Source organism: Macrosteles quadrilineatus, unplaced genomic scaffold (genome assembly GCF_028750875.1).
Source record: "Macrosteles quadrilineatus isolate MER2022 unplaced genomic scaffold, UCM_ALF_1.0 Scaffold_3__2_contigs__length_128488019, whole genome shotgun sequence".
Classification (NCBI taxonomy): Eukaryota; Metazoa; Arthropoda; class Insecta; order Hemiptera; family Cicadellidae; genus Macrosteles; species Macrosteles quadrilineatus.
This window is the reverse complement of record NW_026542596.1, coordinates 68,650,711-68,677,453: the sequence shown is the minus strand read 5'-3', so window position 1 is coordinate 68,677,453 and position 26,743 is coordinate 68,650,711. Positions and strand designations below refer to the sequence as shown.

Below are 26,743 nucleotides of genomic sequence, written 5' to 3'. Positions count from 1 at the left end.
TCCTGGGTCAATATCGAAGCGGGAGTAGTTCTAAATGCATCATTGGAGCTGTAGCTTTATTTGTGTACAATTTGAGCCCAGTTGGTTCAGTAGTTTTTGAGTTTATCTAATACAAACACACAGAGGACACCTCTTATTTATAACAGTAATAATAGATGGATAGATAATATAGATAGATAAAAAATATGCATCAGCTGCCATATTTATTTATTCATCTATTAGTTAGTTGACTGGGACGGGTGGCGTTGTAATGTAATCTAGCTACTAGGTCACGAATTGTGGATATTTATAGGCATGCACTGTGGATGTGATACTCCCAGGTGTGGATTTACGTCCGCACGAGTGAGTACTACGACTATCCGCAGTCCTGATAATTAGACCAATTCGTATACACCAAGGCAAAAATGTGGTTCGGATTCCACTATAAACTGTAGGTCCCTTAGTTGCCATTAGCTGTACGGGCTATCAATTAACAGCTGTGTCTAAGGAATGTCAACCTTATTCACTAACAAGACTACAAGATCACGCCACTCATCCTACACTCATCTCCATTCATACTTGGCTTAAAATACCTACTTTGTATGGTCGCCATATAATAAGAAAGTATAAAAGTATAAAGTACTTAAATGTTTTAAAATGTGTAGTAAGATTTCAATTTTTAAAATAAATTTGAATTTATAACTCTAATAAGGATCACGAAAATGTTTAAACCCATAAGCCGCATACCTATCAACTACATACTTAAATAAAAGGTCTTGACGAGAACTTTCCTGAAAAATATCAGTTTCCGATAATCCCTCTTCTAAGGGCACAAACCTCAATTAGACCTAGGGCTTTATTTGATAAAAATTTAACATATTGAAGAAGCATCAGCTGTTTGTTTTAATTTGTAGTTTGTTTACTTTTCCCTGAGTTTATGTTTTGATTGACCCTATTATTGCAATAAAATAAAACTATTTAAGACCATACCAGAAAAATTACCACAAATTGAATGAATGAAAACCTTCTTTATTGAGGCGAACTTGGGAGCTCATGGTCCTTTCCTACAGTTAACTTCTAAATCAAAAAACCTCTCAAATTCAAAATTTCTTAAAATTTAAGACACAAGTCAAAAAGTATGAAGCGAAGTAACGTATCCATAACATTGACAGTTCCTGAATAGCCGTAGCTGAATTAGATAAACCATATAGATTATTCCTGACCTCGACCTGTCCAATTTCTTGCCTCAAAGGTCCACAGAAAGAGAATCTAGTATCATGCCCAAGTAGCCTACTATGATCTTTCATCATCAGAGATTAAACTTGTCAAAAATAAAGATTGGATCATTTACTGAGTTTTAAAAGTTAGTTGTTAAACACTGGGGTGCAGGAATGTTACTGACCAAAGGTTGTGATTTCGGCTGTCACAATTGAAAATATATCTATGTGTTCAGGCCTAGTCACTGAACCTGCAGAGGTAATGGTAATAGTTTCCCATGAAGGATGGATACACAGCCCACCTTCCCATACATGACAAGTATTTATCCTTATCCTCCACTGAACTGATTGTCAACCTGTCTGGAAACTCACATAACACAACCACAGTATTTGAGTAACACAGAATATTTGATTTTCCCTTGTTAGAAGACAGGGTACGGTAAGTACTTTTTCATTATTTTGTAGACTAACTTCTAATAGCCTAATTACTAAGCTAAAAAAAGAAACCATTGAAATGAGAAAATTCCAAAGCACAAAAATAATTTTACACTTTAAAAAAATTAAAAATGATTTCCAAGATGAGCTGGATAACTTTTCTAAATGAAACATAAAATATTTTTTTTTACTCATTTTACATTTTTTAAATTGATAACACCATTGAGTTTAGTGACTGATTTCACGTATTCAAAATTCACTTGTTATTGATTCCTTTTTGAAACATCACCAGCTACAGGGAAATAGGGAATACAAAGACTGTTTTCGTTATAAAAACCATGTATTAAAACATAATACTCTTCAATATTCATATGATACATCATAAGAGGGCTCCTAACAAATACATATAGTTGAATTTTACGTCCAAACATCAAAAATGTCCGAAGACAGCCTCTATAGTAAGGAAAGCCGGTAAGGGGACTCTACAAACCCTCCTCTCTTTACAAAATGTACATAAACATTACATCTAAAAATTGGTTTTTGCTTATTTACAGAGGATACATATTTATATTATACTCATATAAAACATATATAAAAGTGGTAAGATATGCTGAAAGCAGAGCACAAAACAGTTAGTTGATTTATACTCAATATCCACAAAAAATATTGGAAATTGATTTATCAGTTACATTTTGTAGATATAAAAGAATATCAAATATTAAAAGGAGATCCTGTAGAACAGTTAAATAAGTTAATCATTTAAACAGCACAGATGCTACCTATTACTTAAACATTTACATGGGTGCAGCTTAGATAAAAAAGTCATACTGGTGATAGGCCTGTTTAATAATAGAAACTAGAATGTTTCTTTGGTTAATCACCACACAGAACATATTATTTGGCAGATAATTACAACGAATAGCAAATGAGAAACAGAGCATAAGTTTAAAAAGACTTAAAAAACTGAACAAGGGATTCCACCAAATCACAACAAAAGAAAAAAACAACAATTATACATTCATTTAATACATATTAGGCCATTCTGTTATCAAGAGAAAATAATGGGTAACTGTCCAACACAAAACCATATAACTGTTATTCTCATAATCTCATCAGGGTACAATTTATATAACAGGACTGATTATACAACTTGACACAATAACATAAATGATTAAATAAACATGCACTTCAATCCAAAACACAAAGTGGTACATTATGAAATAATCTCAAAAAATAAAAATTGATAATATTTTGAAGCAATGTTACAACACTGGCATGCATAAATAATATTTATAAAACTTTTATAGGCCTATCTAATATAATTTACAATCAAATACACTGACTAAAAACTGTATAGTGATAATCTAATAGGCTACATTATGGATTACACAAACTCAATGTAAACCAAATTTAAAATTTTTACCTTTAGACTCAGTCTTTAGATAGATATTATTCCACAAGCAAGTATACAGTATGTAATTTGATCTCATTTAATACACAATAGTACAGTCTAAGACTTATAATCCCCTCTCATACGGATAAGATTACCAGCTTTAACCAAATTAGTTATGTTTTTTAATATTACAAAAACTGTACCTAAATAACAACTAATTGAAGAAAGTGATTTTTAAAAGGGTTAAAATAAAATATCACAGTTCACGGTTTAGAGCTATATTAAAGTGGCATAATTTTACAACACAGTGTATTTAACCCATTCCATTCCCAATAAATAATTACTGTATTAACAAAGAATTGAGCAGGGAATTTAATTTAATACATTAAAAAGATAGGCAAGATCTGGTCATGGGAACAGGATGTTATAGGGTTTTGAAATTATATTATCATGGTTAACGCAGATTAACTTTTTAGATGTATGTAAAATGTCATTTAGGTTAAGTTATATTTACTTTTCAAAGATTACTGGTATGTTATTTATTTTACAGATTGTTAACTAAACATACCGGATCCGCAGCTGCTGTGGTTAGTCTAGAAACGTTAACTGGGAAATCAGCTGATTTAGCAAGTGGGAATGAGCTATTTTACATACTATATACAGGTACGGAAATCTGATCATTTCCATGCAGGGTGGAAATTAGTTATTTGTGTAACTAGTGTGCGAAGTGGCACTTTGCTGCACGTGAACGAAATGTTTACGCACGAGTCACAGGCGAGCGTGGAAAGTTTCTTGAGTGCAGCAAAAGTACTTTGCACTCGCCTTACACATTTTATTTTTCCTACAGTTACTATAAAGCATAGAAATAATTAGTCTTTCCAACACTAAACAACATGTTATAGGTTAGGTTAAATCCAAGCGTTGAACAAAATGGGAAACACTGGAGACCAGCTGATCGTAACAGGCCTAGTAGTAACTTCAAGTGTTGCCAACTTATTTTTAAGCGTACATGGAGTGTGCCAAACAAAAGCACACGTTTCTGTGTTGTTTGGATGGAATACTGGAGTGCAACAAAAAAAGATGTGTGTTAAAAGTAAGTAAATGCAGCAATTAGCTAATTTACGTACTATAATCAGTGCAAGGAAGCCCGCTTTGTCAGGTAACTGTAGGAAAAGGTTATTAACTTGCGCTCAAAAAACGTTCAAAAACATTATGATCTTCGTGAATTAATAATAACTTTGTTTCGAAACTAAAATGTTTGTTTTGTTGTTTATCTGTAACATTTTACAAGTAAGAATTAATTTAATATTTATATAACTTGACCTAGAATAATCAAATTTGGAATAGGACTCCCCTGTATGGTGTAGATGTGAAATAAGACGGAGTTTTACAAAATTTGAAATTTAAGTGTGATTGAGGGGGTGGGGGGTTAAAGCTATTTCTGGTGAAATTTGACTATGCAAGAGATAATAATTCAGTCTTGATAAGCTGAATCAATGCCTTTATTATTTTTAATAACATTAGTTTTAGATTTAGCTTTCTAAGATTCAGTGATGCTGACAAACTTTCTTTAAAACAGTTTTGATTGAGAACAGCTGATTTTGAGTTGAATTTTTAACCACAGTCAGATTAAACAAGAGACAAAAAAGTTTATGAAAATGGACCTGATTGAGGTAGGAAATTCGCTCTTCATGTTGTAGATCTAAAAGCAGCAAACTTAATTTATTGAAAATCAGTAGTAGCGTACCTAAGGTTATATATTAGGTATTAGGTTATATTTGATAACCTAATAACTGTCTCAAACAAATAGAAACTTTAAAAAGTAAAAATACTACTGTGTTATTAATTTTGGCTCGGAATCAAATCATAAAAATGTGCAATCTGCGCAAGGGTCCCCTCTAACCATAAAAATTTATAATCACACCACACTAAGAGGGGTTAAACATGTTTGGGATTGAAATGGGTTAAAAAAAGCAATTTACAAACAGAAATATAACACAAGTAATATTTTTTTAGCAATTTGTCCCAAAATACCTAGTTTTTACAAATCGGAAAATCTTTAATACTAGGCCAAATAATCTTTTTACCTTCTTCTCAAGGGTTGAAATTTTAATTGACTTCAAAATATACTCTAGTGTATGATATGGCATTTATAAAAAAATAACACACTACTGTAGAGTTTAAAACAAAACAAGGCTTACTAATATGTTAGGCCTATACCTTTGACTATTAAAACAACTAGACATTCTATCACTATGTTAAAGTTGTGGCCAGTTTTTATTTGAAATTGACCTAGTTGAATCGAACCACTAATGTGCATTACTGCAACCAAATCAAGTCAAACTGAAAGGTAGAAACATTAGCGCATTCTGTGACTGGCTCATTGAACTATGTAAACGGCGTCAGCTGGTCCAGATGGAATATACTTCAGCATCTAAAAGTAAATGGATAGCTAAAAAGGGAAAGCCTCGTAATATTTTATTCATAAATGATCTAACAGTTTCAAATAGAATTATATAAAAATACAAAATAAAATCTGAATCTTAAATTATAGTTAAATGCAAACAAAATGAATTATTAGGCTACTTTTCACACAAACCAACATCAATATTGATGTGGTAAGATAACACATTTCTCTAGAAAAGCTGATATTGCTAAGTAAATAGGAAAGAAAGGAGTTGGAGACGGGATGTTTCCGTACGTGATCATTTCTTAGCCATGGGTATAATGACTGTGTACGGCATGGCATTTATGTTTTCGATACCGTTCTTTTAACTAAAAATCTTTTGTCTGAAAGTATGTTACCAAAACTAGGGGATAACCATGAATATGGCACCCGGCATAGAAACAAAATTGCTGTTGGTGCCCATAGATTGGAATTTTATAACAAAAAACCGTCATGTGCTGGAAGAAAAATTTTGGAAGGGCTTCCAGAGTGGTTGAGGAAAATTGAGGATTGTAAAAAAATTTAAAACCCAGCTTAAAATATACTTAACACAAAAAGTACTGTATAATTTTGATGAACTGTACAGCTGATATTATGTTGTAAGTTTAAGTAGTTTAAGAATTTTGACGCCATTCAATGTACATACTTGTATGATTTATGAATAAAGTTATTTTCAATTCAATTGGCTTGTATTTACTATGTGAAATCTAATAAAAGCCATTTATATATTTAATTTTAAGGATATGGAGACAACAAACTCATCATTTTGAAGCACTATTGAAACACATAAAATCCTTAAGATACTAATTTTGATTTAATTATGCTAGTGCATTGTGGTGATAATTACGGTGAGGTCTGAGGACGTTCAATCAGAGATGCACCAATAGGTAGGTTCTTCAGTCGACCAGGCCTGAAAAATATATATTTATGTAAGAGACAAATATGGAATAAGTAACTGTAAACATAACAATCATGGAGACAAATCTACCTTGTTTATACAGAAGCAGAAATGATATTTTAAAAAATTATGTTGTGTACAACTTAAGATTAGTCTGCTGTTAGATTAGAACATCATTTTTGAGCTTTAATTGTGATTTGCAACTAATCCAAGATTTCAAAATCTATATATATAAAATCCAATGTATGTTTGTTTGTTTGTCCTTTATGGACTCCGAAACCGCTTAACAGATTGTAATAAAAAATTTCAGGCATTATTAAGCATTATTCAAGGATGGTTTGTGTCAGGTTTGGTGCAGATCCGTCAAGAGGGCTCCTCTCCAGTGACTCTGGAGTTTCCCATGTTAACCTTATGAGTACTCTATATTTAAATGGAATTTAAGAATCTTAACAGCTGGTTCAACTAAAAAATTTAATTCTGTGATGTTAAATAGCATTAAAAAGTTAATAGGTTTACCAACAGGGTGCAGCACTATTATTTTTTTAAATTTATGACAACAGCTAATTTGCAACCAAAAGGTGAGTGATCGTAGCGAACGAACTTCAACCTGGATGCGAGTTAGCGTAGCGAACGAGCTCACCTGAAGGCAAGTGAGCGCAGCGAACGAGCTCCAACCTAAAGGTGAGTGAGCGTAGCGAACGAACTTCAACCAGGACGTGATTGAGCCATGCGAACGAGCTCATCTTGAAAATGAACGAGCATTTGACATCAGACAAATGGAAATTCGCTAAGTCTGCAGGTTTGCTGTGGCGGGGGTATTTTATAAATGTCCCAGTATATTGTAATTAGGCCTATTGATTGTCCAACTGCTCCGCCGAAAATCTTTTGATTTAAACAGCTATTTCCCCTAGATCACAAAGGAAAAATCTAATTTTCAAAAAAATCGCCTGAACGATTTTTATAAAAATGTAGTATGCTATAGCCCTTTGAATTCTGAACCAAAGGATACCACTCCCATCGCTGTAGAATTACGGTTCAAAAGTTATTGTAACTTATGTCATTTTCCCACAAAAGCTCATAAAAAGCGGAATAGCTTAGGCCTATTTGATTTTTGAAAAAACTCGTTTTTTTAGCGAATTTCCCATATAGGGAATAAGCTATTACCGTAGGTCTCATGGTAAGACCTGGACTCGGGACCGATTTACTTTTTCATTTTGATGTCCCCAGAGGCCAAAAACACCATCCGTTCAAATTCATATATATATATATATATATGTCCGTCAGCACGATAACTCAAACAAAAATTATCCGATTTTGATGAAATTTGGTATAAACGTGTAAACCTACATTTATTTGAACGAGTTCGCGAACCAGCATGATCGGACCATGGGAACAGGGGTTTATGGGGGGTTTTATGGGGTAAAAATGGGTTTTTCCCATTTTTGACCCTAAAAACATAAAATTTTGGAATTTTTTTCTCAACCATTTTGTAGAGCTTAAAAAAGTAAATAATTTAATACATTGAAGAATTGTTGTATGCCTAATGGTTACGGAGAAAATTCAAAAAAGTGCAAATTTAAAATTCCCATGTTATTCTTATGGAGAAAATGAAAACTGTTGTGGTTTACTTGTTTATGGATATATATTGATAAAATTTGGCAAATTTATTTATTTCATCCTATACTATTGACTTATGGTCGAAAATGCTTTTTACCTTCCCTGTAGCAGCAAACCTAAGCACTCGTTAAATCTAAATGTTATTTAAATTGAGAATTTATGTCTTATATATGGAAATATTTTAGTAAAAATGTAATCAGACAAGTTGAAATTCGTTTAGTCTGCAGGTTTGCTGCGGCGGGGGTATTTTTTTAATTAGTACGTTTTGGTACCTATAATTCTAAACAAACTAGTGCAACAAAATATTTATCATTGCTGTAAAAGTTACCGTTCAAAAGTTATTGCAACCTTTGTGATTTTTCCTATAAAATAGGATAGTCCCACCACTAATCCATGATAAAGGTTGTTGACAAGCTAATGGGAAAAAGTATGTGTCGAATTGAGATTGCTGAAACTGTTTGTGTAACTTTGTTACTGACTGACGCTAGCTGTTTCATTAGCCAGGACCACTATTATCATCTAGAACAGCTGGGCCGAGTTTCGAACCAGCAAAAAGCTTTTGTCAGGATCGAACTGACGACCTTTTGATTACTAGGGGAGAACTATAACTACTACCCAGCTATAGCTGATTTCAACACAGGTTTGGACAAAATTTTAGCCGTTACTATTATTTTATTTTATATAAGGGAATTGCTATTAATAAAATTGTTATCATGGTAAGACCTATTACATGATGGTTCCTAATTTTGTGGTCCCTTCACAAGGCCCACTTAAAGTTTTTTTTTACTCAAAAACAAGTTTTGTTTAGGTATATTAAAAAATATATATAGGCTATTGGTCTATTGTTGCCGTATTACTCTAAATAGCATGTAAATTACATTAGGTTTACAATGCAGTTGCCTGCTTGCAATATTCAGCGGAGCTAGCATATTAATCCAATACTTCTAAAGTTAATGCTACATCTGTTTTTCGTAAATAAGATATGTGGGCCTACTTGCAGTAGGCCTATCCAATGACAATGGCATATTTGGTTCTCATAAATGGAATGTCAATTTGCAGTACCATCCAAAGTCTTAAATGTTTCATCTGGTTCTCGTAAATTCTACTTGCAGTATCCAATGTCAATGATACACCGTGTCCCAAAAACAAATGGACAATTTTAAATTGTTATATAATACGCCCAGGCATACGTTCAGGACCTAGTCCCTAGTCTATTTTTAAAGTTGATCAAATGATAACTAAGCTCATAAAGATTTGTTCAATATCAATTATAACATCAGCTTATTCATTGATGTCGCTTGAAACTTGAAATTTAAAAACATTGCCCAGTCATTAAGCAGGCACCATCAACGCACGACAGGGTGTCCACAGAAAATTTGTCATTTATTTCCATGACTATTTACTATCAATTTCCATGACTCACAAACTTTACTTGAAAATTATAATATTCATACAATATACAAATAAACAAGGTAATTCACCGAATATACTGAAATATGTATTAGGCCTAACAGAAAACAATGGAGTAATACATTTTGCTAATATGGCATTCAAAGTAAGGAAGGAAAAAAGAAAGCGCGGACTCTGCCGTCCCCATAGCTGGCCAAGTTCTCTCTCCTTTTTCATTTTTCAAAACTCATAAACTAGTAGGCCTACAACTGTAATAGGCTAAATTGAATTATCATACATTTGGGAGAAACCCTGAAAAATGCTACAATAGTTGGGGTAACGGCCAACTAGAGCATTGAAAAGATCCCTCAAATCCATCTATCATTGGGGATTTCCCTGACTTTCCATGATCTTTTGCCTATTTCCATGACTTTCAAAGACCAGAATTTTTTTCCATGACTTTCCATGACTATCCCTGACTTTCCATAATGTGGACACCCTGGCAAAGAAAAGTAAAGAAGATGTAAAATATTGTAAAGAGCTTATAATTTTGTTTTTTTTTCATACACATTGTTTTGTATACTAATTTTTATATATTTTTAAGTTAGTTATATTGACATGAGTTACTTTGTAAAACAGTTCTTGTACTGAGAGACGCTCGTAAATAAAGGCATTTTTATTTACTTATTTATTTTATTTATAACATGATTTTCCAACAAGACGGTGCCCCACCGCCCTGGAAATTATTTGTAAGAGAATCACCCGACCACACCTTCCCCTTTCGATGGATTGGACGTGACGGTCCAATACTCTGGCCCCCACGGTCCCCAGACCTAACACCCTGTGATTTTTTTGTCTGGGGTTTCATCAAGGACCATGATTATAAGACAGAAGTCTCCGATGTTCGAGAATTGAGGCAAAGAATAAATGCAGCAGGCTGAATTGGACAGCCGTATTGACTATCTTTTTGCCAACAATGGCAACCATGTTGAAAATCACTAACACAACATATGATATCAAACAAAACTTAGAAATATTTGTGTCAGTTAAAATGTTAATTAGTTTATCGTGTGATTGTTAATAAACTTTTTATAAGTAAATTAAATTGTTCAGTTTCTTTGGGTACACGGTGTATATTTGTTTCACATAAACAGAATGCCTATTTGCAGTATCTAAAGCCAATGGTACGACTGGTTTACTTAAATGGAATATCTATTTACAGGTTCTAAAGTTAATGGTCAATTCTGGTTCACGTAAACAAATTGTTTACTTGTAGTATCCAAACTTAATCGTACATTTGGTTCACGTAAATGAATTGTCTACTTGCAGTATCCTAAATCAATGGTAGGTATATTTCTGGTTCACTATGTCTACAGTAGACTCCCTCTTATCCGGACTCCTCGGGACCGAGGCCAGTCCGGATATTGGGTTTTCCGGTTAAACCGACGTCCCCAAAAACTCGATAAAACTGTTTACTGTGATATTCGACTTAAATTTATGAGAGCATTGTATTTAGACACGTGATCAATGGTCTCAAATCTTTCCCACAAGAACAGTCATTTTAGTACTGCCCACTTCCTGCCGATCTAGTCCGGTTAAACCAATGTGCTGATAAAAATTGTCCGGTTAAAGAGATGTCATTTCCGCCGAGTGTATTCCGGTTAAACCGATACAGTAGCCTATTCAATTCAATGATACGCCAGGTTCAAGTAAACAAATTTTTTTACTTGCAGCATAGATTAAACATACTCCCTAAGTAGATTTATCATCCTTATGGAACAGCTGAAGCCAACTTTATTGTTAGTTCTGTACGACGCACAGTAGAGGTTGTGTTTTGTTTACAATTTGTTCCTTGTTACTTATTTCAGTCATTTAAAACCTCGTTTAACCAAATAAAATGATCTAATGATTAATAACTAGTCTCCTAGTTATACAGGGTTAGTAAAAAGTGTGGAGACCCCCTGTTATTTTTTTAACGGCCCATACTAGAAAAACTAAACTCGGCACACCATTATGGCATGTTATTAAGTACTTTTTGGGCACAACCGCCACTTGGTGTTCATCCCCAAAATGGGAAATTTTGGGGTAAACTAAAAAATTTCAAATACAAAGACCCATCGAGTGACCCCTCATTTTGAAGGTCCTGGTAAAAGAAAACCAACAACGCAAACTAGAGGTCTCTATCTCAGCTCAGTACAAAATGGCAGCCAATTGAAATTCTCATAAGTTCCCAAACCCAAAATAGGGGATTTTGGGGGAAACTCAAAATTTTTTAATGATAAGCCCCATCGAGTGACCCCTCATTTTGAAGGCCATAATAAAAGAAAACTAACAACACAAACTATAGGTCTCTATCTTATCACAGTAAAATATGGCCGCCAATTGAATATAAAATTGCAAGTTATTTCCAATTTCTAAAGATTTCAATCAGCTTCCATTTTTTACTGGATTGAGATAGAAACCTCTAGTTTGCGTTGTAAGTTTTCTTTTACCAGGACCTTCAAAATGAGGGATCACTTGATGGGGCTTATCATTTAAAACTTTTGAGTTTCCCCCAAAATCCCCCATTTTGGGTTTGGTAAGCAAGTGGCTATTATGCTTAAAAAGTAGGCCTACTTCATAACATGCCAAAAAGGTGTGTAGAGTTCAGTTTTCCTAGTGTGAGCCGCTACAAAATTTACAGGGGGTCTCCAGTCTTGGAAAGCTGCAAGTTAAATTCAATTTCTGAGAATTTCAATTGGCTGCCATTTTTTACTATATAAATACCTCTAGTTTGCGTTTTTGGTTTTCTTTTACCAGGACCTTCAAAATGAGGGGTCACTCGGTAGGTCTTTGTATTTGAAATTTTTGAGTTTCCCCCAAAATCCCCCATTTTGGGGATGTACACCAAGTGACGGTTATGCCCAAAAAGTACTTCATAACATGCCATAAAGGTGTGCCGAGTTTAGTTTTTCTAGTTTGGGCCGTTAAAAAAATAACAGGGGGTCTCCACACTTTTTACTAACCCTGTATAACCAAACAGTTAGTTAAAGCCAAAATCATGGAAATAAAATTTGCTGCGGCGGGGGTATTATTGTTATCTCGTAAATAATGCCATGGCGACCAATTAACCCATAATACATTTCTAAATGTTTAAATTCACGTAGGGAAAAGCCCTGGGGTCTGATTTGTACAATTTTAGATTTATACCTTCCCATGGTTGGTTACTATAACCATAGACAAAAAGAAATAAATATAGACTGTCAGCAGCTGTGCTGCGGCTAGCGTATATTCCGGCGCCGACCGCTAGGGGTAATGTGTAGTTACGGCGCACACCGCTGCAGCATCAAGCGCTAGCGACCGTTTCCATAACAACTTGGTAGTTGGGAGTAGTGTTGCCAACTTTGGAGGAATTCCCCGGAATTGGAGTTTACTGACTTATTTAATATCTATAATATTAAAACGAAACAGTGTTTTTTTATTTCACGATTCTGAATCAACCAATCGACGGATTTTCATGATTTTTGTGTTGAAAGAATGATAATTTTGAAAACTAGGGAATGTCGAAGCCATAATTTTAGTTTAGGGTCCCAGTTTTTTAGAAATTAAGTTTTAATTTTTTTATTTTAAAGTCTAGCAGCCGACGCTATGATTCTAAACTAGATTTTGTCATAAAATAATGTGCTTAACATAACAGCTGTAAACTTTCAGCTTTTGTGTCACAAATTCAGCATTTGGATAAAAATGTAAAGACATACTTAGGGTTGACTTATTTATACTATGTGTAATGCTAATCATTGGTACGTTCAATTCTTCTGTAAGAGTATGACAGATTAATTAAATATACATAGTAAAATACTAGGATGTTCAAATTATTTTTTAAAGCAATCTTTGTAATCTTTGATTTGTTTTAGAGCAATATAATTTGTTTTAACTAACAGCTGGTTAAATATAAACTATGGAACTATTAGGTTATTTTATTAACTATTTTTTTGTCATTAGTCTAGGCATATTAGGAAAGTTAGCAGAAAGTTTAGGTACAGTCCTAATCATCACTTTTCTTTATGTTTTTTGGGTCGCTGAACACGAATATGAGGTTTGCTGACAGATATTTTGCCCGGAACATTGGTTATTTTGTGAAAAACCTTAAAATTTGGGCACTTTTTTTGGTTTTTCGGGCAAATCTCGGTAAGTATGGGTTTTTGAGAAAATCCTGCTTTGTGAAATTAAAGATGACAAAATTTACTACAAGTTTCCTGTATAATGTTTCTTTCTACGACGAACCGTTTCGCCACTAGAGCACACTAAAAAAGGCCAGAAGTACAACAAATTAAAAACATTGCTAAATGCTGCCGTTTTACATTACGTTTCCATGGAAATGTTACGATAATTTTAACTATTTATTCATGATAACATTATACAGGAAACTTGTAGTAAATTTTGTCATCTTTAATTTCACAAAGCAGGATTTTCTCAAAAACCCATACTTACCGAGATTTGCCCGAAAAACCAAAAAAAGTGCCCGAATTTTAAGGTTTTTCACAAAATAACCAATGTTCCGGGCAAAATATCTGTCAGCAAACCTCATATTCGTGTTCAGCGACCCAAAAAACATAAAGAAAAGTGATGATTAGGACTGTACCTAAACTTTCCTCTAACTGTCACTTATATTCCTAATATGCCTAGCCTACATTGATTATAGGAAATAAGTAAGATTAGTAGAGATAATTAGACCACAGTTTAAAATGGTTTAGACCAAAATTAATTAAACCACAGTACAAATCGAGGCTCTGTACACGAGTCTTAATAAAAAAGGATAAATGCAAATTATTTTACTGCTCCACTTTTCAAGGAAAGATTAGAAAAATAACAATGTTTACATGTTTTAATTCTTCATGGTAGCTTTTTGTTTACAATTAATGTTTGACTGCTTTAACTTTGTTTGGATTAGGCCCGGAAATATTGATGTCATAAAAAGAAGATCAAGAATAATCAGGAATCACGATTTTAAATTACCACCACAACCTCAGCCGGGTTTTATACAATGATAAACAGATGGATGACATAGATTGAACACAACGTCAACATTAACCTAGGATACTGCAATTAGACAAACTATTCTTTTATGAAATCGTGTTCAGTTGTGGTTACGTTTAGGGGCGCCTATAACAGTGCCCCCAAACGTGAAAATATCACTTTTATTTCAACTATGAATATATTGTAGTTTAAAATAACTAATATGGGAAATTACGATGTACGTTTATTCAATGAGGGTGGGTAATTATCAAGGATAGAACTGACATACGGTATGGATAATAAACATTGACAATTACGTCATTAGCTTTACTAGCGTGTTTACTTTTTATATTCCTGCTACATGTGACAAGTTCTTTTTTCAAGTGAATGTTATTTGAACCAAACAGCTGTTTCAAAACAAACTGTTATTGTTTTTACTTTTCTTTGTTTACACTTATTTATTTAGCAATTAATGCAGTGACATTGATATAAAGGACTGGTGTGACGATTACTTTTGATGTTAGGACACCAAAGTTAAATTATGTGTACTGTGAATTGTATTGGATATTATCGTTTTATTTTAGGTCGTTTCATTCAGACCTACTGGAAATTGTGTATAGTAGTTGTATTGTGAAAGAGGCAGGTACCTATACTATTTTTTTGTCGAGACGCAATCTATCCCTTTTTGGGTAAAAGATGAAGAAGGAGTAAGTAAGTATGGAAGGTGGTATCGTTGACTAGGTCTATACACTTCTAAATTGACTATTACTCTCTCTACTGTAGGCCTACTTATAATCAGTGTGCGTCTGTGCGAATCGGCTGCAAATCTCACATCAACGCTTTTCACATCGTACAAATTGCAGAATTGCTGTTTTATTGTAAAATTATCGGATTTAAAATGCATATCGTATGGGCCTATGATGGAATAAAAAAATATTTGGTCACACAACATTTGTTTACAAGATGATTTTTCACATTAACACTGCAAGAAACTTTGTCTTTATGTGTAAACTAGCTGATCTGAATTGTACACGCTTTTACTTTTAACTGACTACGAATTCCCGTACGTAGGACGGGCTAACACCTCGTCTATATAAATAAAATTTGAGTTTTGTCTGTACATTGATCAGAATCATAAATTTGTAGGTTATTTTTACGTTTTATCAGTAAAGAAGCAGAAACAAGTCCCATCTAAATTTCTGTCTGTCTGTCTTTCTGTAACACTCAAGATGGCATTTAACGCAATCTTCTCCAGGAAAACGAGAGTACATATCAAGATCCAAGTCATTTTAATGTAGTCACTGGATTGGCGAGAGTGTCTTTAGCCATTAAAATATGGCCTCACTACTTAGTAAATAAAATTACGGACGTTCAAAAATGCAGTTTTGTGCGATGTTTGTCAAGTTTTTGTCCAATTTTTATCACATAATGATCTATGAAATAACGAACAGCTGTTCGGATCAAGATGATTTTTTCTAGCTGTCACTGATATGTTTACAAATGTTGTTTACAAATACCGCAACCATTTCCGATCACGTTTTGAAGGTAAATCCCATCCAAGTGACATTAAAAACGTTGTCTTACATAACGGATTTAATTAATCGCAGGTGGAATAATATAGTGTAACCGTAAATGAAATAATTAATAACTAGGCATCATCCAGGTCAGGAACCAGAGATTCTTTGTGTGTAAAATTGTTCTTGAGTTTTGATAACCAGAAAGAAGACCTTGAATCAGTGTTGTATAGGGCTCATATTAATGATCGTCGCCAATAGCTTACTAACAAGGATTCCACTCATTGACGGCGCTTCAATGGTGGTTGTGTAAAGTGTAAAGTAAAAAATCACAACTGCAGTGGGTGATTGTAACAGAGGTTTACGGATGATACTAAACTCGCTTTTCCAATGTGTCACTTTCTGTTCCTACTCACCGTATGATGCAATCGCTGGACCATACAGCCAATAGGCCCATAGCCCATCTCTTGGGTACTTACGCCTACCCAATTATTCATAACAACCTTTTCGACGACGATCCTTGATACCGGTAATTTTCCCTAGAATACACGGCCTCCCTACTTAAGAAATAAAATTACAAACGTCCAAAAACCCACATTTCATTCATTTTTGTCACATTTCATTCTAATGTTAAAAGATATACGAATCATTGTTTAGAGAATAGGCGTACTTAATAAAAAAATTAATGGGAAATAACTTTGATTGCCAATAACCTTTTACGAGAAAATCCAAAACCAAGAAATCAATAACTTTGGGACTTGATTAACACATTTAATTTGTCGGACGTAACTCTTAACTGTAAACGTTGATTTTTGGTACTGGTTCTTTTCCTTAGAACCGTTGGTAGCAGCAAGAATCATTTTTACGTACCAACACATCACTGTAATTTACAAATTAGTTATCGTTGGTGTTCACCTTATTTATACAGTCGTATTATAGCCGTACCGGTACTCAATTTAATTGATGTCTTAACTGTATAAGTTTTGCTTTTTCTGTCTGGGTTCAAAATTTTAGTTTATGCTAAGAAAATGATAACTCATTTAAGTAAAATATTTGTTTAACAAACCATCATGAATTGTTTATGATTTACGTTGTTTATGTATCAATAGTTTGTGGCCTATTTTTGTAATTTTTATTATAAATTACTAATCTAAATTGTCTATAGTAGGTACTTCATTTATAGGCCTATAGGCTATCATTATAAACTAGATTCTTACCTGAAACAATGGTGCAAAAAGTTTTCTGCTGTCACAAAAACTGAATTAGGCTAGGCCTAACTACGATATTTTGAATTTTACCTACTTTAGTTCTTATTTAGACATGTGAGGTTGGTAGGTTGGATGTTATGTGGATTCGTGACTGTATTAAGTGTTTTGAAGAAATTAGGTACCGGTAGGTAAAGTTTAGGTTATAATGGATTTATTATTAGGCTATTATTATCTCCAGACGGTTTTTGCACTTTGTAAAAAGTATACTACAAACACGATAGGCCTAATATAATAATTTCAAAAACTGCCACTACACTTTTATCATAATGGGACATATTGGTAACATGGTCAAAACCTTAGCTAAGCCACTTGGTTAAGTGAAGAGAAGAACAAAATTAATTCCTTCTTCAATTATCATAGGCCTACTGTAATCCAGTCCAGATCCAGATTAAATATGTCCGACCTAGAGGTGTTTATTAGGCCCTAATGTTAATTAATTTTAATCAAATAAGTATTACCAGTACTTATAGCCTACTTAAATTCATTTATTTACCTTTCTAAGTGTGGGTTGTGAGGGTAACTTAATATTTACTTTAAATTGGCATACGGTATATGCTTTTTCACGTTCGCTACCACAATTATATGGAATTTACGTTTGCATAGACCAGCGACGCAATTGGGCGTAGACTCGTTTCTCACAATAGACCACCGACGCATATTTGCGTCAGCTGGTCACATTGAAATAGACTAACGAGGCACAGTTGCGTCGGTGTTCAATGTTAATAATCAACGTATTTCTTAGCAACGGTCTATTTGAAAGCCCTGATTTTATCGTATCGGTCTAGAGGGATATCTGCCGCAAATGTGCGTCGCTTGGCCTGTGAATATGACGATTGGTTACGTCACACAACAGTCGGCAACATTGTTGTTTAGATTGTGTATTCCGCAACATTACAGAACAGATGTAAACGTTAGGCCTATAACCTTTGCAGTTTTGGCTAGCGTTTGGAGTTTCTTTATTTGTTTGTGTAAAAGCTTGAAACAACCAAATTTACAACGACGCTTACGTGCGTCGCCTGGTCTATTGAAATGAAAATGTAAACTTTTAACTGGATTTCATTAAATAGACTGACCGACGCATACTGTACTCCTGCTTACTAACTACACTGTACTCACTCGGTACTGTACCTACTCGCTGGGGGAGCTGGAGCAAAGAACCCCTAAAAGTTATATAAAAGCCCTTCCTTAAAAATGGGGAACATGTTTTATTTACCGCCACAGCCTGCTTAAGTTTATTGTTTATATGTATGTAAATAGAAGTGTTTATTCTTAAATGTGTATATAATAACGCAGTCTATCCGACATTGTCGGTCAACGACGCAGCACACAAGTATCAAGTAAGTAAGTATCAAGTATCATATATGCGGCGTTTTAAAATTTGCTGAAAACGATAAAAAAAACAATAAGTTATTTATTGCTTACTAATTCACTTAAAAGGTTAATACTTATGAAGTCAATTAGTCCATTTAAACAATATTTCTCTTATGGTCTGTAGGCAATGTTATTCCTATATCACTTGGTCTGTAAGCAACGTCATGATCATTCCTTTTGGTCTGTAGGAGTGACCGGACCGACGCAAATGTGCCGGTAGCGAACATGTTAATCAATCAATAATTCGATTTTACAGTGTAAACATTGAAGTGCAGATAGGCTACAACATTGTAAAAATCGACTTAGTTGCTTAATGATATATAAATTACTAGCCTATAGTAGGCCTACTCTTGATCACCCTCATCGCAATAATTACCCAAATAGGCCTACCGGTAAACCAACAATAAGTTAAACGTACCCAAGTCTGTTTTTTCAACAAAACTCCTACAGGTAAATTTTATCTTGCCCTAAGTTAAGCTGGGTTTTCGTAAGTGCGGGAGAAGAGCACGGAGAGCGATTAACATGGCATTCCGATCCGCTTAGGCAGGGCTTAATTTCAGCCGGAGCACACCGGAGCGCAGCTCCGGTACTTCTCAGGACACTGGAGCGAAGCTCCTGTTATCTGGATTGATAATTTATTTTTGAATCGATCTTAATTAGCTGTAAATAGTATTTTTATTTTTCAATTGTTGACTTATGGTTTTCAATTCTTTGTAAAAATCGTGTCAAATACCGAATCTTTACTTCAGGGCAAAGTATTCAAAGTTTATTATACAACGGGGAACGGTGTTCCTACTTGTAAGCCAGTCTGCCGACAGTGCCGTCTGCCGACCAGGTGCCGACTGCCACTGACTGAGTCTGTGTTCGTTCAGATCGATGATCTCAGTCCACTGACTGCGTGCTGCGTGATTGGATTGGATTGGATTGGATTGGAACAGTGGAGTGGATGTGTAATATAGGCCTATGTCAAATTTAACTCTCAGAAGAAATAAACAAAATAACAAAAACTGCATGAGAAATACAACGACAGTTTTCATAATAAAAAACTGCATGGAATGGCATTTTACAACCCAGTTAGCGGGATTATTGTTTTGGTCGTGTGGATACACTGCATACTATACTAAGTGCTTCTGCTTAGTTGCTGGCAAACTTCTTTAATTTTTACACCTGTTATATTACTATTTTGTATATAATATAATGCTGTATATGTGCATTCTTAACCATGCTCAAATGTGTTTAAAATGCACCAATTCAAGTGCAATTTTTACAAAAATCTTCCATACCCCCCAGACCCCCCGGTAAGTCATGGCTCCGGTACTTCTCAAATTAGAAATTAAGCCCTGCGCTTAGGCCTACTTAACCCTCCAACTGGCACATAGAAAAGTCTGTAGTGGCAAGGCCATTTTAGTTATTTTGCAGACATATTTTTGAAAATTCATATAAATTGAACTAATAAAGTAAACCATATGAACCATATAGGTACTTGAATTGTTCGTAAAATAGTGAAGAATCTGAAAATGGTAAAACTGCAAGTAGTTGGAAGAATAATTTTTGAAACAAAGAGAAAAAAACAAAAAAAATTGTTTTTTCAAATTTGAAAATTTGAAAGCAAAACTGTGCTGCAAATGCAGAAAATTTTTTATATGAAATCCAAGATATACAAAATGTTAGCAATTTATTTCTGTTCATAAAAAAGTAAAAACATTCAATTTATAACTTTTTTTGGCTGAGTTATGGCCAAAAAAACTAAAAAACGGTGAAATTCCCATAACCTTGTGAACAGGTGAAGAAGATAAATTGCACGTAAACAACAAGTGATGACGTTGGTACAGGTTGTGCAACATACGGCAACAAAAGTCCACTATGCACAGAATTTCATGGGCTATCAGATGGTATATGTCATTATAACAAAAGTTATAAATTTCGTTGAAACATATGTGAATTACTACCGCGACTATAATAGTCGCGCTGCCAGTTCAAATACACGTAAAAAGGTGGCTGAGGTATTATTTTTCTATTTGAGTTATTTATAAAGATATCGATATAATTTATATATCTCGATATAGAAAATGAACTGCCGGATGCAGTGGTACCACCCGCTGTTCCGTAGACTAAAAATACCCCTTGCTATTATTTGTTGAAAATATCCATTTTCGGTAGTTTTGTGATGCTTATATAGAGAAACTGACTTCGCGCGAAATTTTCTTCCACTTTATCACTAAGTTATTGATCCATCAGTGTTATAAAGGTTATTTATGTAATAAAATGAAAGTTTAGAACCTCATCTTTCGATTGGTATACAATTTAAATGTAAGTTAGCGATCGTTTTTAACTGTTTATATGCAATTTAAAATAACCTTGCAAAATGCAACTATTATAGTCGCTGCCACTACAGACACTGACTACCGCGACTATTATAGTCGCTGTGCCAGTTGAAGGGTTAAGTTTAGGTAGGCTACCTTATAGGAAAACAGTAATAACATTTAATTACCGAAGACAAGAGGAGTCCGCTCTCCGCGTTCCTCTCTCCGCGCTCCGCTACCGCACCTCGGAAAACCCAGCTTTAACTTACTAACTTGCTTGACCTAAAACAGGGAGCGAAACATAACTTAAACATTCACTCTTTTCAACCAAACAATTTAAGTTAGGCCTAAGGTTTGATACAAAAATCATAAATGGGGCAGGAACAACTAAATAGGCTACTTACACAAAGCAAGGGTGTTATCCAATAATCCAATCACTTTTTGCACATTTGATATCCAGGGATAAAGTAGGCCTTAACACTATTCGTATCGACACTTATTAAAGCACTGTACAACAACAATAACTCTTCTTCTCCTTTTCTGGACTAAAATTCATCTCTCTCACTATTTCCGCAAACATTTCATTCACATTTGTCCTGTTTTTGGCACTGGCTTCTACAAATGGGCAACCCCAACTTTGTGCTAAACTTTGTCCTTCTGGGGTTGGCACTTCTCTTTGATGTTCAAGATCCGTTTTGTTTGCTACCAACAAAATAGGTACTCTTTCCGAACCTTTAACTCGCGTTATTAGTTCCTTCATCGTTTTGATGTCTTGAAACGTCTGGTGGTTCGTTAGGCTGTAAACGACAACAAATCCTTGGCCATTTTTTATGTACAGATCTCGCATGCTTGCGAACTGCTCCGTACCAGCGGTATCAAGAATCTCTAATACACAAGGAGAATTATCCACCTCGATTTCTTTTCTGTAAAAATCCTCAATGGTAGGGTCATATTTTTCCATAAAACATCCAGAAACAAACTGAACAGTAAGCGCACTTTTACCAACTCCACCCGAGCCGAGAACGACAACTTTAAACTCACGCATTATTAATGTTGGCTGCAGTAAATGCACTAAACAAGATTGTTCCACTAGCAAAATCCCCGCTCGGACAAACACTGAAATCTAAACATATTTACAGTCACGCAATTTTAAGTCCAAATAGAAACTTGCTCATCAATGATACATCGTCCACCATCTTTCAATTATCACGATTCTACGAGCCGAACGAACACTGACTGACAAGACAAGAAACAAGAAAACTGACTCATTGACTCATTGTCATTTGCTGTTGCTGGCCAAGTTTTTTCTATCTAGGGACAGTCCGTAGGAACACGAACTCGGATATCAGATACTATATAAAATCAAACAGTTGATTTATTTATTTCGATGGCAATCGCCATTTTACAAAATAATACATGAGATAAGACATAAAAATACATGAGATACAAAATACACAAGAAAGCATGATATGGATGCGTGAGAAATTATGGTGGTGGTGGTGAACATTGTGGGTGAGATTACAACAGTTACAACATGGTGAATAAATTAATAACAATAACAACAAACAGTGTAAATAATTAACAACATATAACAATCAGTATAAATAAGTATAAAAAATTAACACTATTGGCTAGTTCTGATTTATTTACTTACTTACTCCCTCGACGTCGTTGACCAGCTCTTGCTGGATAGACTGAGTCGAAAATAAAAATACTAATAATATTTATATACATATTTACAAGCTTGGCGGCAGATTAGACGCAAATTTTATAAAACTCATCTAGGGAGTACAAGGGCCTTGCCAGTTGCCACTCCCTCAGTTCGTTTTTGAAAACTGAGGCCTCAAGGGGTTTTAAAGAACAGTGGCAGTCGGTTGTACATCCTAATTGCCAACTTAGGAAAGCTGTCCTTTTTTTGTTTAGTCTTCAGAAAGGGATATCAAGGTTGGATTTTGACCTTGTATTGTGATCATGTTGGTCTTCTCTCAATGCAAGACTAGAGATGTTGGTCCTTACGTTCTTTAGGGTAATTAGAATGTGTATTAGGCTGTATACTGTAAGGATATTGAGTTTACTAAAAAGAGGTCTGCAATGTTCGTGGTAGTCAGCGGACGAAATAAGTCTGACTACTGTACCTTCTTTTGTAACAAAAGTATCCTTACATCCAGCTGCATGGCCCCAAACCTCCAACCCATAGCTGAGATGGCTGTGGAACAAAGCAGACAGTCAGTAGGTATTGCTTTGTCAGCATATGTTTGAGCTTCCTAAAGAGATGCAATGTCCTCGATAGCTTGGTGCACACTTTCATGGTATGTTTTTCCCAGGTGAGTTTGGGGTCGATTATGAAGCCTAATAATTTTACTTCGGGCAGGTTATCAGGGATGGGATTCCAAGCTAGACTGCAGGTCATGTGTTGCGTTTTGCTTTCATTTAGGCAAAGCTTATTTGCTTTGAACCACGTCTTGGTTTTCTCGAAGGACTGTACAGCCTTGACCCTGGCTTCCTCAGGAGTGCTTGCATCCGCAAAGATAGTTGTGTCGTCCGCAAAAAGCAAGACGTTGCCTAACTGCCCGAGGTCGTTCATGTTTCATGTCACATGTTTCAGTACAATGATGTTTAAGCCATAAATATCCTGACTCTGACTAGTTGTGTTCTTGAATTGTTTGATTATTTTAATGACATTTTGAGGCGTTACATAAGCCCAGTTATCTAGAGAGTTTATAATAGGCTTGCCCGGTATTTTAGTTGCAGTATTTACATCACTGTCAGGGTTTACTGAGTCAACAATTTTGTCACAATTTCCCCCAGAATATGTTCATTGAATTCATTAGGATTTGCGGGGCATTTAAAGAGTTGGGGTTGGCTTAGAAACACGATTTACCTAATTCCAGGCTATTAATATGTTGTTAGGACCACTCCCAGTAGTATAGATAATAGATCCAAGTTTAAGCTTCGAAAGACCTGTGCTAAAAGCATAGCACTCGAAATCCCCCTTACTTACTTGAAATACTTGTCTTCTCCATCGTTGACCGACATGTCGGATAGATTGCGTCATGTTTTATTTCTATTTACATATTTACTAAACACTAAATATATATATATATATATATATATATATATATACCTTTCATGGCGGACGTGTCACGTTACGAAAAGGGGTTTATTGTCCAACTCTTGCAAGGCGTACAATGACCTATTGAGCAGTCCATCACGAATCGCTCTCTTAAAGTCTGGCAGGTCCATGTCACGCACTCGCTTGGGCAAGGTGTTGTATACCCTATTGCCGAACGCGGGCAACTCCTCATCGTCTGCGCAAGTCGGCACCGAGGCATGTCGAGGTCTAGGGCTCTGCGAGTATTGTAGGTGTGGACTCCTCCCTCCTGCCAAAGAGTCCCACCTTGTCCTTGAGGAGTACAAGGATGTCGAGGATATACTGGCTGAATACAGTATGAGCACCCTTTGTCGGATGAATAAAGGACGGCAGTGCTCCTTGTAGCCAGCAGATGACACTATCCTCATGGCTTTCTTCTGGAGCAGTAGGATCTCTTGGGCTGCAGTAGAATGGCCCCATAGGACAAGGCCGTAAGCCACATGGCTGTGGAAGAGGGCGTGATAGACCATCAGCAGAGAGGGTTGACTTAATGTAGGGCGAAGTCTTCTTAGTAGGTAAATAACTCTAGATTAATCTGTCACATGCCTTGTCTATGTGGTGCCTCCAATTAACCTGGGGTCGAGCCAGAAACCCAGGTTTTACAACTTAGGGGAATAATCCTTAAAAAATACTAAATATTCCCTGTTTCAGATTCTAACGAGTAATTAAATAAAAACCTGTTTTATTCACTTCTAAAAGAAACTTTATATTCTTAAAAGATTCATATCACTACTACTACCGGTACTCCGTTTACAAATCAGAATAAAAATCAAACATATGGTCATATGTTAGTTCCACACAGTACAGTAATTAATTAAACCAAAGTCTTTTAAATTGTGGGTATGAAACCTAAGTCTATTAAATTCAAATCGTAACACACTCCCCACCTTTGTAAATTGAGGAGTTCGACAACAATTTACAAACACTTAATTCATAAAATCAGTAGGTAAACGTCACAATTCGTATCAAACCATTCACATGTCTAGGATTTTCCGTGGTTTTATCTCTCGGCCACTTCGAGTTTTTACGTTGTTCTTTGTTGGACCTTGTGGTAACGAGATAGTTTCTTCCTGGTTCACAGTTAATCCATCAGTGTCAATTGTAGTATTTGATGGTGTCATCTCAGGTTCGAAGTTCCCATCAGGGCAGCCATTTGTTCTAGCCTTGGGAGAGTGAGCGTTTTTATAGGGGCTACTCTTGACTTAGCCATTATTAAGCTAAGTTTAACGTCTTCTACAGTTTCAGTCCATATAAAAATGCAACAGGCATAAGCGCTCTGGCTTGCCTTACAAAATATGTGTAGAGAACTGGATTGATTTACAATCAATCTTCGAGGAATCTTCAACTCTTTTAATAAATGTACCTGCGCCAGCCATTTCTTGAAGGTTTTTAGTAAATCCAACGGGAGAGGGTAATCCCATTCTTTACTTTTATCCCAGGACTTTTGCAACAGTATCTTCCTCACCGAAACGATATGGATTTACAAAAAACAAAACCACTACAGATGCAATGACCGATCTTATATCAAATTTGGTAAATTCATTGGATGCAGGTGAACATACAATGGGCATCTTCTTTGATTTGAGCAAAGCGTTCGATATGGTGGGTCACATGTTACTTCTTGATAATCTTTCTTGTCTTGGAGTGCGGGGGCTGGCACTGCAATCAAATCAAAACAAATCTATATAAATAAAATTAGAGTTTTGTCTGTACATTGCTTAGAATAATGAACTTTTTGGTTATTTTTACATTTCATAGGTCAGAGAAACCGAATCAAACCTTATCTCAATTTCTGTCTGTCTGTCTGTCTGTCTGTCTGTCTGTCTATCTGTCATTCTCTTGGTAACGCTAAAATACGCACTTTATTACAACTACTCCTCAATAACTATAGCACTGTCCCGCCTGAAACTTATTTTCCAAATACTATACATATATGAGATGGTTTTAGACGTATTTCATCGAATATGAGACAGTTAGATATTTAACAGTAAACCCTTGAAAATCAAGTTTTTGTCGATTTTTGACGTGGAATTTCTGGAAGCCCATGTTAACCTTATGAGAAATGAAATTATTGAATCTTAACAGCTGTTTCAATTAAACAAGTTGGTTCTGTTCTGTGATGTTCAATAGCATTAAAGTTACAAGGATTACCAACAGGGTGCAGCACTAGCACTATTATTTCTTTTACATTTATGACAACAGCTAATTTGCAACCTGGAGGCGAGTGAGCGTAGCGAACGAGCTAACCTGAAGGCAAGTGAGCGTAGCGAACGAGCTAACCTGAAGGAAAGTGAGCGCAGCGAACGAGCTCCAACATACAGGTGAGTGAGCGTAGCGAACGAACTTCAACCAGGACGTGATTGAGCCATGCAAACGAGATCAGATAGTAAAAATAAAAGTAAGCCTACCGTTATAGGATCGACCGGCAGACACAGAGGTAATTTAACCTTTTATTGATTGTCATACCGATCCGGAACAACAAAAAACAACATAAAATGAAGCTATGTATAATAGTTTGGCCAGCATATCTTAAAATATGCAAACCAACTGCTGTTCTTTATATAAGAAGGTTTCAACTGAATATTATAAGATCCCCGTGCGTAGAACGGGTACACAGCTAGTACATACTAATTTTACAGTTACAATCAGGTGATCTTTTGTTTGCAATCCGAGTTACGTCAGAATATGTGGGAATAGCACACCTATGTTTTTTCCTTCCACCATGCGCAGTGCCGGTGTGGGGGTGTGAGTGTGGGAAAACGTCTTT

At 35.2% G+C, this 26,743-nt stretch overlaps 1 protein-coding gene across 1 annotated transcript; it reads right to left on the bottom strand.

Annotated features, from left to right (window-relative positions):
- Positions 1-1,952: 1,952 nt before the first annotated feature.
- On the bottom strand, positions 1,953-22,057 carry LOC128988831 (ras-related protein Rap-2c-like). The gene is made up of 2 exons (XM_054410516.1): positions 21,230-22,057; positions 1,953-6,380 (listed from the first exon to the last, which is right to left on the bottom strand). Exon 1 carries the CDS (start codon positions 21,868-21,870, stop codon positions 21,325-21,327), a length of 546 nt encoding a protein of 181 aa, XP_054266491.1. The 5' UTR covers positions 21,871-22,057; the 3' UTR covers positions 1,953-6,380; positions 21,230-21,324.
- Between the last annotated feature and the right edge of the window lie 4,686 nt (positions 22,058-26,743).